This window comes from Myxine glutinosa, chromosome 1, assembly GCF_964187855.1.
Source record: "Myxine glutinosa chromosome 1, kmMyxGlut1.1, whole genome shotgun sequence".
NCBI classification, from domain to species: Eukaryota; Metazoa; Chordata; class Myxini; order Myxiniformes; family Myxinidae; genus Myxine; species Myxine glutinosa.
This window is the reverse complement of record NC_136261.1, coordinates 255251280-255268154: the sequence shown is the minus strand read 5'-3', so window position 1 is coordinate 255268154 and position 16875 is coordinate 255251280. Positions and strand designations below refer to the sequence as shown.

At 39.2% G+C, this 16875-nt stretch overlaps 1 protein-coding gene across 2 annotated transcripts in view; it reads right to left on the bottom strand.

Moving 5' to 3' along the window:
- LOC137436490 (tyrosine-protein phosphatase non-receptor type 14-like) overlaps window positions 1–16875 on the bottom strand; it is a 67506-nt gene that overhangs the window by 15748 nt on the left and 34883 nt on the right. For both annotated transcript variants that reach the window (XM_068130338.2, XM_068130330.2), the window contains 2 exons: window positions 9408–9639; window positions 3765–3925 (listed from right to left, as the gene is read on the bottom strand). In XM_068130338.2, the coding sequence (XP_067986439.2) occupies window positions 3765–3925; window positions 9408–9639 (393 nt within the window). The remainder of the gene's footprint in view (window positions 1–3764; window positions 3926–9407; window positions 9640–16875) is intronic.

Here is a 16875-nt window from a genome sequence, read left to right as displayed (position 1 = left end):
CTCGATCTGTCCAGATAATGTGATCCTACCAGGAGACATGTGTTAACCACAGGAATAGCTCTCAGTATCATTAAGACACACAAGCACCCTGTCCCTAACAAGGTGGTGCTCTGTGGGCAAAAAAAACGTTCAAGAATGAAGATGGAGAGAAACATCCTTCTTCAAATGAAACGTTCAACAATGGAGATAAACCACTAATTGAATAATATATTAGTAAGACTTGTCAATAGGTTACTTTATACATCCAAAATGTTGAGTCCAATCTGATTGCACATTTAAATATCTAAAATCACAATTTAAATGAAATTTGATAATGCAAATTGACGAACTGACACCAGCCTGGGGTAATGGTGAGAGCATCTGCTCCGAGTCTGGGAGGTCAGTGGTTCGGTCATACAGAGTCATACCGAAGACTTTAAAAATGGAACGTGATGCTCTTTGTTTTGTGTTCAGCATTTAACGACAACAGCACAGATAAAGAACCATAGGTGGGTAATAGTAGCGCAGGCTTTAACGGGCCTAATGGTCTCCTGCATCGAGTCAGGAGAAGGTCTTAGGGTTGGTTAGTGCAAATAACCCAATCTGAGCCAATTACATACTGGAGATTAAGTCAGCTGGTGTCTGACATCTTAGGAGCAGGTTTGGACCGATTACTCTCAAAGTTGATCCAACCAGGAATTTTTGGACTTTGTGTGAATCGTTATTCTTCCGGAGACTTGGAAGCCAATTGGCTCGGTGCCCGAGATCAATATGGGTGGTGTTTTCTTCCACTTTGTATGCTGTTTAAAGATTCACCCATGCTGAAAGGATGCTCTATGGCACAGCTTCGAATGTAAAATAATAACCACAAAAAGGGAAGTAAAACTGGTTGGTTTAAAAAAACCATAACTCTTGCATGTACAGCACAAACTGCCAGGTAAAATATAAATATTCTTTATGAAACTGTGTGATCCACTACATCTATACAATAACAGAGCCGTTTGTCTGTGTGCGTCACTATTTTAGATGGCTGAACAAATCTGCATCAATCTTTCATAGGTTCATCAGCGAGTGCCGGGAATGTTTCAAGTAAAAAAAAAATTTTTTTTTACAATTAAAAAAGGAAAAAAAAGTTCGTTTTTTGGGAGATTAAAAAAAAAATCGCTTTATAGTGACTGAGCATTTGCAGCTATATGAAAGGTAGTATTACATCCCCCATTAGTGTGTGTGTAACATTATCATATTACATATACATTTCCATATTGGGTGTAGGTTGGGGAGTGTTTTAGGCATGTACAAACAAAATAGGAAAAAAGCAAATTTTTTTCTTCGAAATATGAACAGGATTAGAGGGTCGACCTTGGCATCATCGTGCTCTGCACAACGTCTTTCTTGTTCGTTTGTGAGCAGGATATCTCAAAAAGTTGTGGATGACTTAGGATGAAATTTGGTAGATAGGTTGTGTATTTGACAAGGAGGAAATTCGATTTTGGTGAAGATCTGGATCTGGATCTGATAATTTTAAAGTGATTTTTCACCATTGAGAGATAGGGCCAAAAACCGATATATGGCACCATATCTCAAAAAGTTGTGGACGGATTCGGACGAAACTTGGTGAACAAATTGGGTGTGTGACAAGCACGAATTTATTCGATTTTGGTGAAGATCCGAACACGGATCCGGATACGAGTTAAAAAAAAAAAATTCTTCAGTGATTCTTTTCCATTAAGTGATGGGGCCAAAATTATATAGAGCCTGATGTTTCAAACAGTTGTAGACGACTTGTAACAAAACTGGGTAGATGAGTTGGTTAGGTGACAAGAATAAGCGGATTCGATTTTGATCCAGGTCTGAATCCAGATCTGACCTATCAGTGAGATACAAAACATAAACTGTTCAGCCTGGCGGAGGTATGCTCTCTTCCGAGTGCCGTTCTAGTTGTAATATGAACCAAAAAGCACTTTCAATGGATTTCCGTGAATTCAATGATCCATGTATAATAACATATTGCAATAGGAATCTCTATGTATAATCAACTAGCAGAAGTACACGGCGTTGCCGGGCGGGGGAGGGGGACGGAGGGCGAGGGGGGCGGAGGGGGAGGGGAGCGGGGGAAGGGGGGAGTGGGTGAGGAGGGAAAGGGGGGAGAAGGGGGGAGGAGGAAAGAGGGGAGGGGGGGAAGAGGGGAGGGGGGGGAAAGAGAGGAGAGGGGGATGGAGTGGAGGGGGAGAGGGGAGGAAGGGGAGGGGGAGGCAAATGCGAATGTGTACTTGAATATAACTGTCATTAATTTTAAAAGGCTTAGGCACTATCGAGCAATTTTTTTTTTTAACTCCAAAAAATCAAACTTTTTTTTTTTCCAATTTTCTTTTTTAACCTAAAACACTCCCAGGCACTCACTGATGAACCTCTGAAAGTTTGACGAAGATCCGTTCAGCCATCTCTGAGAAGAATGGTGACACACAGACAGACATCTCTCTTATATAGTAGATATAATCAGTGCGACCTCTTGTTGCCTTAAGAAATGCCTCAACTCCATTTGGGATTGATTTTATTAGTTTACAGATTATGTTTGAGTCAATCTTTTCCCAACAGTGTTGTAATGCACTCTACAGCATAGTCAGACTGCCCATGTAAATTGTATCTTTTTATCAAATGTATACACTCTTCATTTATTCTGTTAAGACAAAGTGTCAGTAAATAATAAATAATAACGATGGTAATCTTCTATATATATAAAAGAAAGTTTTTGTTTGTTTGTTTGTTTGTTTGTCTGCACGCGCTAATCCTGAACGGTGAAAGATAGGAGGAAACCTCTGAAACAAAAAATGTCGGGACGGGCCCCGGGAAGGTTATAGGCTAGGTGGCGAGGCCGGTCGAGGCTGCCTCGGCCGGGCTAGGCCCATTTCACAATTAAAATCTGAGCTGAATTATAGTAGTCAATCTTCTACGGCCGCGAGTAAAAGCTGAATTATAGTAGTAAATTCATTCAAAAAGAACTTAAAATGTCAGGACGGGCCCCGGAAAGGTTAAAGGCTAGGTGCTGAGGCCGGCCGATGCCGCCTCGGCCGGGCTGGGCCCATTTCGCAATTAAAAGCTGAGCTGAATTATAAATAGTCAATCTTCTATGGCCGCGAGTAAAAGCTGAATTATAGTAGTAAATTCATTCAAAAAGAACCCGGGCAACGCCGGGTGCTTTCGGCTAGTATTAAATTAAAAATACCACCCGTCTCCAAAGGAAGCAGTTCAGTTTGGCATTTTAAATATGAAACGGCAAAGCCTAGAAACGAACGAAACCCTTTAGAATTACCCTTTAGAACCCGTTAAAATTACCCTTTAAAACCCTCTCGAATTGCTCTTTAGAACCCATTATAATTACCCTTTAGAATTACCCTTTAAAATTAAAAGGGTGGGTTAGTTATAAAGGTTCTTCTTCATTTTTGTCGCACGGACATAGCCAATTATTGAAGCGGCTTCACCTGTTAACATATAGATACATATCTTCAATATTATGACGAGTTTGGGTTTGAAATTGTGATTTGAGAAAGCTTGGCATGAATTTAAGTGGACTCATCCTTTTACACCCACTGTATATGACATGATGCATGCCTCACACTCCACGGCTTGTACTTGTACTTGTTCTGTGTCCCTAGACGAGCCAATAAATATACATCTTGACAATTTTTAATCTTATGTATCAACTCGCACCTGAAATGAGGCAGTGTATGTCAAGTTTACCAAAATTTTATCAAGAGTTTTAATATAGAGTGCACAAACAGACTCACGATATTCCTCTCCCAACAGGAAATTGCCATTTCAGACAGGATGAGGATGCCTGTAAGGCTGACACCATCTTTGCAGTGCACTAAGACAGGTGGGCAGGGAGCTGGGTGACCAAGCGTTCCCTTGATTTTGCTGCGTATCGACTGCACATCTCTGATGAATCCTGCAATGATTGCAAAGACCGTCACATGGCAGCAGTGGAAACGGTGGTAGGACAGGAGTGATGCAAACATTTGTTGTGGCCATCTCTTTATTGTGTATGTATGAGGAAATGGGGGGAGGGGGCAATAGAGAAAGAGGATGGATAATGTTAGAGGAGTGTGGAGAGAGAAATTATAAAAGTATAAATGGGAGTAAAAGGAAGAAACGGAAGCAGCATGCATGGAGTATGCTGGGGAAGGGACAGCCAAAGGATCCACCATAGTTGCATACACAGTACAGTATATCGTCTAAAACACCTTTGTATATTCACTAACGGGGATACAATGGACCACCATTCAAAACACGAGTTTTGTGAACCTGCCATGTGAATTAATGGTCACGTGGATTTGTGAAATGTGAACACAAGTCTTGTTGTTTCACTATTTTGGAACGTGTGCCCTCATCTGCAGCAAGACAATGGTGGATACACATCAGAAGCAAGCCAAGACTTAGTTTGTGATCCCGTAATGCCATGTCACATCTTCAAGTACTATGAGGTCAGGTTTGACCACTTTGACCCACATCCAGTAAGTTCCAACCATCTTCCAAACCTTCCCTTACTCCTCCCACACTTGTTAACCTTTTCCATTCCCTCCTACCACACTCCAGCTTAACCTAACCCAGCCTTAACATCCATTACCTCGACTATCATCTCACTTTTAATTTTTTCTCAATCCACTTCCCCTACGCCCCCACCATTTTTTTCTCAGTGTAGCTGAGGTATGCAATAAATCTCAGTCCCCTCCACTGCATATGTAATAAATAAACACCCCAGAATGATGGCGGCACGGAAGCAGGGTAACTGCATGCAGTGTTCAAGCATCACACCAAAAAGACAAGACCAATGAGATAGGTGTAATGAGGACAAGCAAGCAGGCAGACATTTTTAAATACAGGCTGTTGTTAAACAACAAAGGCCAAGAAGGAGTCACAATCATTATTTACTTCATCATCAACGCCATATATTTACTTTATTAGCGCTTTATCATCGACGATTCTACCCAACACAACATTGAATTGGTGCTTTGGTGTACAAATACGGTTTGGCTTTATGTTATGGAATGAGGGTTGTCTTGTGTGAAGATGAGAATTTTGTTTTTCCTCGATATCACATTCACAGCTTCATACACTGAAAACCTTTTTGCTTTCATTTGTGGTCAATAGCAATAGTGATGGACAACGCAGCTGACTATTACTGCAGGATCAGACAGGTTTAGGCTTTTCATAATAATATCTCATCTGCTTGTTTTTCTTTTTAGTCTTACTCCTGCAGATGTATAAGGAGGTGTATGAAGATGGATGTAATATTGTATGAAGATGGATCTAATATTGTATGAAGTTGGATCTAATATTGTATGAAGTTGGAGCTAATATGGTATAAAGATGGATCTAATATTGCATGAAGTTGCATCTAATATTGTATAAAGATGGATCTAATATTGTATAAAGATGGATCTAATATTGTATGAAGTTGGATCTAATATTGTATAAAGATGGATCTAATATTGTATGAAGTTGGATCTAATATGATATAAAGATGGATCTAATATTGTATAAAGATGGATCTAATATTGTATGAAGTTGGATCTAATATTGTATAAAGTTGGATCTAATATTGTATGAAGTTGGATCTAATATTGTATGAAGTTGGATCTAATATTGTATAAAGATGGATCTAATATTGTATGAAGTTGGATCTAATATGATATAAAGATGGATCTAATATTGTATAAAGATGGATCTAATATTGTATGAAGTTGGAGCTAATATGGTATAAAGATGGATCTAATATTGCATGAAGTTGCATCTAATATTGTATAAAGATGGATCTAATATTGTATAAAGATGGATCTAATATTGTATGAAGTTGGATCTAATATTGTATAAAGTTGGATCTAATATTGTATGAAGTTGGATCGAATATTGTATAAAGATGGATCTAATATTGTATGAAGTTGGATCTAATATGATATAAAGATGGATCTAATATTGTATGAAGTTGGATCTAATATTGTATAAAGATGGATCTAATATTGTATGAAGTTGGATCTAATATGATATAAAGATGGATCTAATATTGTATGAAGTTGGATCGAATATTGTATAAAGATGGATCTAATATTGTATGAAGTTGGATCTAATATGGTATAAAGATGGATCTAATATTGTATGAAGTTGGATCTAATATGATATAAAGATGGATCTAATATTGTATAAAGATGGATCTAATATTGTATGAAGTTGGATCTAATATTGTATAAAGATGGATCTAATATTGTATGAAGTTGGATCTAATATGATATAAAGATGGATCTAATATTGTATGAAGTTGGAACTAATATTGTATGAAGATGCATCTTATATTGTATGAAGATAGATGCAATATTGTATGAAGATGGATCTAATATTGTATGAAGATAGATGCAATATTGTATGAAGATGGATCTAATATTGTATGAAGATATATGCAATATTGTATGAAGATGGATCTAAGTATTGCATGAAGATAGATGCAATATTGTATGAAGATGGATGCAATATTGTATGAATATGGATCCAAGTATTGTATGAAGATGGATCTAATATTGCATGAAGATGGATCTAATATTGTATAAAGATGGATCTAATATTGTATGAAGATAGATGCAATATTGCATGGAGATGGATCTAATATTGTGTAAAGATGGATCTAATATTGTGTGAAGATGGATCTAATATTTATTGTGTGAAGATGGATCTAATATTGTGTGAAGATGGATCTAATATTGTGTGAAGATGGATATAGGTATTGCATAAGGATGGATACAAATATTGTATGAAGATGCATCTAATATTGTATGAAGATAGATGCAATATTGTATGAAGATTGAAGATGGATCTAAGTATTGTGTGAAGATGGATCTAATATTGTGTGAAGATGGATATAGGTATTGTACAAAGATGGATACAAATATTGTGTGAAGATGGATCTAATATTGTGTGTAGATGGATACAAATATTGTATGAAGATGGATAGAAGTATTGCATGAAGATGGATCTAATATTGTGTGAAGATGGATCTAATATTGTGTCAAGATGGATATAGGTATTGTATAAAGATGGATACAAATATTGCATGAAGATGGATCTAATATTGTGTGAAGATGGATCTAATATTGTATGAAGATGGATCTAATATTGTATGAAGATGGATACAAATATTGTGTGAAAATGGATCTCATATTGTGTGAAGATGGTTACAAATATTGTATGAAGATGGATCTAAGTATTGCATGAAGATGGATCTAATATTGTATGGAGATGGATCTAAGTATTGCATGAAGATGGATCTAATATTGTATGAAGATGGATCTAAGTATTGCATGAAGATGGATCTAATATTGTGTGACGATGGATCTAATATTGTGTGACGATGGATCTAATATTGAATGAAGTTGGATATACGTATTGTATAAAGATGGATACAAATATTGTATGAAGATGGATCTAAGTATTGTATGAAGATGGATCTAATATTGTGTGAAGATGGTAAGAGTTCCCTTGCAAGTAACGCCAACAACACAGGAGGAGGCCATTAAGCTTATTAAAAGCCTGCACAATGGTTACCAATCAATAATTGTATGTCCATGCTCTATTCATTTTAGAATGTTTCGAGTCAAGCAAGGAGGCAGCACGTACCCTTTTTGAAAGTCTTTGGTAGGACTCGGTCGGGGCTCAAACCGCCGACCCCCCAGACTCAAAGCGGACGCTCAAACCATGAGGTTAATATACGATTTACAGTTGGGGTTCATGTGTGGCCTTTACCCTCCATACACCAGCTCAACCTCAATTTGTCCACGTTTGTATATGTAATGAAAAGATGGCCACTTTTGTTTTTCCTACGCCTATATTTTGTTTGCCGATTCGCTTGTTAGCCCTTCCATTGCACAGCACAGGGTTTTGTAATCACTTCTGTGTGTTTGTTTGTGTGTGTTTGTTCGGGCCGTAATTTTTTTTAACCATTTGAGCTATTGTCATAAATTTTTCACCAAAGTTTTATTTTGATATGGACAAGGCCAATTAATAATTTTGTCAAATGGTCAAAAAGTCAAAGGTCAGGATCACATAAAATCATCCATTTTCATCCAATTCACCTGAAGTGTCAATTTACCATTTGAGTTTTGTCATCACATTTTCACTTAAGCTTTATTATGAGAATATGGAAAAGACTAATTAATAATTTGGTTAAAAGGTCAAAGGTCAGCATCCCATGAATCGTCAATTATCATTAGATTGATCTGAAGTGGCAATTCACCATTTGAGTTTTGTCATCAAATTTACAAAAAAAACCTTTATTATGAGAATATGGAGAAGGCAAATTAATAATTTGGTCAAAAGGCCAAAGGTCAGCATCCCATGAATCGTCAATTATCATTAGATTGACCTGAAATTTTAAGAATTTGCATATGGGGTCACTGAATTGGTTCACTAATCAAAAGGTAGGAGCTGCTTGTTTTTTTTATTTCATTGAAATGTCAAAGGTCAATGTTGCGTAAAATCTCCAATTTTCACCTGATTGACCTGAAATTTAAAGAATTTAAAGAATTTGCATGTCTTACCCATATCATATCTAAAATTTATAGAATTTGCATGTCGGGTCACTGAATTGGTTCACTAATCAAAAGGTAGGAGCTCATAGTTTTTTTCTTCGATCAAAATGTCAAAGGTCAAGGTAGCATAAAATCATCAATTTTCTTTTTGTAAATATTTTTTAAACCGTTTTTGTTATTTTGAGCCTACTCGAAGTGTGGAGTGTGGTTTGGAGACATCTGAATGTGGGTTTGGAGACACTCGAAGTGTGGAGTTTTCGAAGTGTGGTTTGGAGAAGAAGAAGACATCTGAATACAAATGGACGCAGACGGGCTTTGCATTTTCAGATACTTTCTAGTTTATCATTTGCATCTGAGCACACATCCCATACACACCCTCTTGATTTGTCCAATCACCAACTAACATTCTGGTAATTTATGTTAAAATACAATGATCTTCCCACACGTCCTGCTGCAAGAAATGTCATGAGCATTTATGTGCAAAATTAAATGACAATAAATATTTATATTCCATCAAAAACAATTTTATCATTTTCTCTGAACAATTGCTCTTACTTTCTTTTTATACTTTAACCTTAGGCCAAAGGGTTATTGATCAACGTATGGAGATGAAAATTGTGGAGAAAGCAACTTTTAATTGTTCCAACAGCTGAGGTTTTAATTAATTTATCTGTTTATACATACTCATGTCATTTATTCTCTTGATTATGTTGCAATGGTTTCACCAAAATATGCACAACAAAAATTCACGTTACCTGGCAGACGCTTTGCATACAATTAAAAGTGGAAATCCACATCAGCATACAAGGGTCTAATGAAAAGAGGAGGAGGTTACATCATCGGTTTTGCACGTACCAAGAAATGCACGTGTATCTTTCTGCTCCTCATGTTCTGCTGCACCTTTATAACAAAGCTTCCACAGTGGCCTCCTTTGCTTGCTGGGAAGGTGGACCAACAACAGTCGCTCTAGGCTTGGTATGTCATACGTCCCTTTCGTTCCAGGATGGCCACAGTTCACCACAAACTCGCCATAGATGCCTTGGTCAGGGTTTTGGCCCTGCAGTTCCTCCTCATATCTCCCATTCTCCTGGAGGACAGGTTTCAACGCAATTGATCAAACAAATGTGGTTATCTTGTATGCAGTAGTTGGTTTAATTTTTTGTTGGTGGGGGAGGGTGGGTGGGAGTGTTTAACAAAGTCGACGCTCGAGGAGGAACGAGAAAATATAACAGATCAGGACATAACAGAACAAAAGGAACAGCAGAAAGAAAGGGGGTCCATGGTTGTGGGACAAAATAAAGGAAGACTTGGGGAAATAAGGGATATGGGTAGGAATGATGGCTAGGGGAGGACAAGATGGATACAGAAGCAAACTCTCAGGAAGGAAAAACTGTAGACTTAGAAAGAGGTGTGCTTGGGGTGCATCAACAGGGGTACATAATGGTTTTGGATGGGGGATGATGTGAGCTCGTGTTGAACAGTTGTCTTGAATGTGACAAAAGAGGCACAAATGAGTGGATGTGAGATGTGATTCTGTATTTTTGACAGAAGAGGGAATTACTAGCAGACCGCGTGCATCCTGCAGAAACCTGAGGGGAGGAGAGAGAGAGAGAGAGAGAGAGAGAGAGAGAGAGAGAGAGAGAGAGAGAGAGAGAGAGAGAGAGAGAGAGAGAGAGAGAGAGAAGAGAAAGAAAGAGAGAAAGAAAGAGAGAAAGAAAGAGAGAAAGAAAGAGAGAAAGAAAGAGAGAAAGAAAGAGAGAAAGAAAGAGAGAAAGAGAGAAAGAAAAGTGCGCAAGACCAGAAAGAAGGTGGTAGAATACAGAAACCAATTTGTCTGCAATGTGAAAATGATAGCCCATAGACTTAGCTTCATCGCAGGAAATGAAGACAGGTGAAAAAGACAGAGTCCAGGAGCAGTTGGGTACAACAATATATGGTGGGTAAAGACAGCAAGGGGTTGAGGACACAAGATTGGGAAACAAATACAGAATTGAGGCATTCGGCCTTCTCACGAGCGGTGTCGCAGCAGTGATGCCATTTGAAGTGAAGGAATGGATGAAGGAGAACATACGCCAGCGACAGACAAGGTACCACTAGGTTTTAGAGGAGGGAGACAAGTATGGAACTTCAACGTTGAGGTTGGCTAGATGTTATTTTCTGGGTCTCCTGAAAGTGGGCACACACTTGTTGTGGGATTTGTGGAATGATCTGTGATGGACATTCGTCAGATTTGCCTTCCAGGAAGAGAACGCAAGTTGTTTCAAGGCAACTGCCTCATCACAGGAATCAATGTCCCATGGACAGGAAGAAAGGCATGAATACAGAGACTGAATAACTGAAGACGAGATGGGATGGATATGCGCATAACAGCAGGTTTATGGGGAAGAATTTCCAGGCTGTGTTAATATCAGGAATGGCATATAAATGAAACCAGTCCTGAAGAGAGATGGCTGCTTGCAGTCCCTGCCAGTCTCCTGAGTGAATTGCCAGACTCGCCGTGCTGACGCAGCTCTCTTAGAATAGCCAGAGACATGTTAACTTCTTACAAATGCATGATCAAACTAGAATGGCACTCAGTAGAGAGCATACCTCCACCAGGTGAACAGTTTACGTTTTGTATCCCACCGATAGGTCATATCTGGATCCAGACCTGAACCAAAATCTAATCAGCTTGTTATTGTCACCCACCCAATTTATGCAACGAGTTTTGTCATAACTCGTCCATGTCAGAACTCGACCATAACTTTTTGAACACATCCTGCTATATGTCGTTTTTGGCCCAATCTCCCAATAGGGAAGAATCACTTTAAAATATACAGCAGCCGGATCCGAATCCAGATCTTCACCAAAATCTATTCATTTTGTCCATGTCACATACACTACATCTCTGCCAAATTTCGTCCGAATCCGTTCACAACGTTTTGAGATATCCTGCTATTTATCGTTTTTGGCCCAATCTCCCAATAGGGAAGAATCACTTTAAAATATACAGCAGCCGGATCCGAATCCAGATCCTCACCAAAATCTATTCATTTTGTCCTTGTCACATACACTACCTCTCTGCCAAATTTCGTCCGAATCCGTTCACAACGTTTTGAGATATCTTGTTCACAGACAAACAAACAAAGACAGACAAACAGACAGACAGAAAGGGGTGAAAGCACAACCTCCATCCACCTTTGGTGGCGGAAGTCATGAAGCAATTGGAGCAGAAGAAGAACAGGAGACATTAGTGGGGGGGTTTCCCATCACCAAGTCCAGAAGGGAGGATTTGCCATTGGCAGAAATCTGGGTTGGAAGATTCACAGAGTGAGTCAGTCCAATGGAGTTATGGACATTTTTTGCTGAAATGCCATGGTTGGTTAAAGAGGAACCAACGTCCAGCCAATTGGTATGTTGACAATTGAAATGACCACATACGAGGAAGAGAAAGTTGGAATGAGTGGCTAAAAGTTGGTCCATGTTGTCTAGAAAGAGATGTAAATGGAGTAGTCACTGCTTGGAGGATGGTACAACACAGACAAGATGGGAGTGGAGAAAAAGTCGCAGCCAAATGTACTCTGGCAGTTGGGAGGTGTAACGCTGGGGTGTAGTGCTGCCGGAGAGCACCGGAGTGCCGCTCTGACACCTCAATCCACCCAAGGAGGAGCTTAGCCCCGCAACAGTTAAAAATAAAATAGGAAAAAAAGACTGAAAGGAAAATTGAATACCGTATTCATTTTCAACCGTGAGGATGCGGAGGAGAGCTGGGAGGGAAGGTCTTGAGGGGACGGTGGAGTTATGCGCCCCACTGAGTGCCATTCTAGTTGGCATGGAAATGACATTTGAATGTTTTATAGTTTTTATTATTTGTTCCTCCTCTCAAGGAAAGTTACGTTTTATTTTATACATATAATCTCCACTTTCTTTCCCTTCTCTCACTACACCCCCCACACTCTCATCCCCTTCTTTTTCCAACCATACCCCCTTCTCTTTCTCAACTTTCATTTCTCTAATTCAGCACATCCTCTACCCCCCTCCACCCACCTCAAACCTTGTGCATTTATAATTCAAGGTGGTAGGCTGGGTGGTCCCACCACCTGTCCCTTAGGAGCCTTTGGCGCAAAATTAGTTCTGTTGCAAACTCTTGAGGCAAGCTGCCGGATGGGAGAGGGGTGATTATGGGATTTTTATACCTTAATGGCTGTTCCTGGTGTGCCTTTTAGAGGGTACCCTCGGAATCCGTGTTTCTGCAGGCTTGCCGCCAGAAACCTAGAGGCCTGAATCATCTGGCGCATAATCTCGGGTCCCCTTCTCTGCCAAGTTTGTGACTGGAGCCACACTATGCATTGGATTCCAAGAGTCACTTCCAAGGCCAGTAGGCCAGCACTGTTAGTGCCATCTGGAATGCTCCTTGTTTGTCTAAAAAGTTCCCTGAAGCCCCTCGTCCCCTCTTTCATCTACTGTGGGCCAATCATCTGCGCTACCCCTATTCTGATTATATTTTCACATTTCCTTCCTTTGCTTTTCCACCCAGGGGGAACTCTTGTTTTTTGGCCTCAATCTTTTTGTTCATAAAATAATCTTTGGTGTTCATCAAATAAAATTACACCACTTGCTCTTCTCTCCTTTAAAACTCCTTTATCTTTTCTCCTCCTCAATACAGCTTCCTTTATTTCATTCAAATTTATTTTTCCTGAACTTCTGCCCTCACCCATACTTGACGTCATTGTTCCTCAAGGTAGTGTTCTCAAACCAATATATATATATATATATCCTTGATATATATGATACTAGCAGGAGTACCAGCAGGAGTACCAGCAGGAGTGGGGGAAGTGGAAGGGGGAGGGGTGCGAGAGGTGAGGGGAAAGATGTACGACATATACATCTTTGGGGGTGTGAGGGGGGGGGTGGCTTTGACAGGCCCCTCCGTTTTGGGGGAGGGGAGGAGGGAAGGAGGAAAAAATTTCCCATGCAAAGAGTGCTTCATAACATCAGTGTTGCCCAGGTTAAAAAGAAAATTGTAATACCCTCTGCCACCATCACCAGTTGGTGCTACACGGTACATTTACATAAATAATTTATGCCCCTCTCCCAGTCCCCCACACCCCCGCATGAGGCCGCGGCCACATAGCCTATGTTACCCCCCAGACAGAGTTGTATTTGTATTTGTACCCCGAGTAAAGTACATAAGCGTTTGTAGCTGGAGTAACCGGCGTTGCTCAAGCGAAAAAGAAACATTAACATATTTGAAATGAGGGCAAATATAATGGAAAAGCAATTACATCCAAATCAGAATCCATCACAAATATCAAATCATCATTTTACCTTTTCGTTGAATATATGCAGGTGAATGCACCGTTCATCACGTTTCTGAGGTAAGTATGATGACGTTCAGGAAGAAGAAGTAGACCTACTATCAAGTTCGTACACTTCCGGAATTGTTTGATTTATTTGTGTTCAAATGTTTGCGAATCGTTTTGTATTTATTTATTTGAATGTGTACTTGTATATAATTATAACTGTCATTAATCAAAAAGACTTAGGCCCTATAGAGCGATTTTTTTTAATCCCAAAAAACGAACCTAATTTTTTTTAAAGGTTTTTTTTTGGCCTAAAACACTCTCAGGCATTCACTGATGAACCTCTGAAAGTTTGACGAAGATCTGCTCAGTCATCTCTGAGGAAAATGGCGACACACCGACAGAGAGACCAACGGCTCTCTTATATATACTGTATATATGATATGATATAATTTTTGGCACTGTAAAATTAATTATATCACACTGTAGACTACTCCATCCTGTGCAGGATAGTACATCCTCCTCCACTAGGCAGACAATGGCAGCAGGACTCTGCCAATCTGAATAAAATATACAACTGGTTGTCTACCTGGAACCCTTCTTTGAGCTGTGAAATAAAGGCCTGTATCCTCACTTTATCTTTCTATGAAGACTGACAGGCAAATTCCCCAATATATTTTTGTGGTCAGCCTCTGGGAGTGGTACAGACATTGGAGCTCATGGGCCTCAAGTTAATTTCACCTAAAACCTCTCTTCAGCAAAGTAAAGCTCAGCAACACGACATCAGACAGGTCTCTCCCATTTCCACTATGGATCATTCTTACATCCACCGAGACCCCATTCTCACCTTATCCTACAATTTCCTCTACTCATGCTGTGGTGCATGTTTGTTGTCATCTCACTCCTTTTTACTTTGCCCCAATTTGTCTGTTGATCCCTTTGCCTCCTGTTGCTTTGCTCTTCAGTGAGCCTCAATACATTTGTCTAAAAAGTGTGTAGAAAAATTAATTTCATTACCCAATGGCACGAGCTAAAAAATTTATGGTCTTCAGTCTATCATTGTCTTAGTACAGATTAAGAAAAATGAAGAGGATGGCCAAAATACAATAGAGTATGTGTAACAATGAGAAAGTGTTCATAAGTGGCATTGTTGAGACTGAAAAATCACGTCTATATCTGGACTTAACTTATTAGCTCACCTGGAACGAAGTTCAGGGGAGCTTATGTGATGGCGCGTCGTCAGTCCGTCAGTCCGTCCGTAAACACTTGAAACTTCTTCTCCGAAACCGTTGAAGGGATTGCGACCAAATTTGGCACAAATTATATTTGTTGGGTTGTGACTAAAGTTCGTTCACGGCATTAAAAAAAAAATCGGGGTTCGAAGTGGATCCAGGTTTGTCCTCCAAAATAGGAATTAGCTTTTTCCTCTGAAACTACACACACTATTTCGATGAAACTTCACCACCAGTGATGTACCAAAGTTTGTTCACGGCATTAAAAAAATCTGCCCCTTTTTTGGAGTCTACGGGGAGGGGAGGGGGGGGGACAAAATCAGGCAGGAGGTGTGGGGGGCTTGCCCCCCAAAATAAGTATTTGCTTTTTTCTCAGAACCTAGACGCACAGTTTTGATGAAACTTAACCACAACCTTCATCATCCATGATGTACCAATGTTTGCTCAAAGAATTGGAAAAATTGGGGTCTGAGGAGGTAGGGGAGGGGGGCGGGGGGGTTGCCCCCCAAAATAGGTATTTTTTTGTTTGTTTGTTTAAAGTCTTATGATTATGTTATTATGATTCTACATGCTGCGCTCTCTTCTAGCAACCATTCAAATTGGTTTAAAATACCTTTAGTCAGTGCAGTATACTGTTTATTCTACCAGGTGAGTGCCAGGGGTATTGCCCCAATGCTTTTTAAGTCACACACATAACCAAGTCTTTGTTTTTTTTAAAGTTGTCCTGAATATTCTATACAAGGCATCATGCGTAGCAAAGTTGGGTGGGGTAAAAAAACATGTTGGCTTACATTTTATTATTCTCTTGGCAGGGAAACGAACTTTTCTCGAATTCGTTTTGCAAAGGTTTCGGCCTCACCCATATAGGTATGTAGGAATGTGATCATTTAGGTTATTTCAGGTGCCGCAATATTGGCAATTGTTGGCAGGTGTGACTTTAACTTGCCACGAATGCACCGACATAGTTTACAACTCCAATTGAACAAAAAGAATAATCTTTGATTTACTATTTTTATCCTTTATAATTATGGTACATTAATTTCTTTCAATAAAATTGGTAATCATAAATGTTCAATTTCCTCTTTGTAATTATGAACGCTTTGCCAACATTGAGGGGAGGTTGAGCTGCATTAGACCGAGAGCGTTTAAACATGAACTGCCATTTTAATTTGTCCTGACTCGGCTAATACATGAATTTACAATCCTGAGTGTTGGCATCTCCTGTTGGCACAGCACGTGCTCCAGAGCCCATTGGTAACTAAATCGGCTTTCAACAGCTGAGGGCTCTATAGGGGTTTATGATACAAACCAATCAAGATTATTTATACTTGAGGGAATAATTAATATCACATATAATGCATTATATAAGAATTATTTTTATAAGCCTTTATAGAAGGGAAAAGTCATTGTCAGGTAGAAACATCGTTCGCATCTTCTTAAAATGTAAAAATAATGGCAGCTTTAATAACAAATGGAGAATTGAAAGGGTAAAATGGCACCTGTAATTTTACATATTGCCTAAATTATGAAAGACCGTCAGGAAAAGTGACAAGAAAAGGCCATCAATGAGATGGCAAGGTAAGAGCAAGAAAATAGGAAGTGTCTCTACACATTGTGTAGGCAGGAGTGGGTTGTATCATACTAAATTAGTTTACAATTGTTTGTTTTCATGTATTGTTATGCATTATGTTTTCCACTCTGTCAAAGCGCCTTTGGGCTTCTGGAAAAGCGCTATACAAAATAAATGAATTATTATTATTATTATTATTATTATAAATTATGCAATTTGGTGTCTGTCTGTCCGTCTGA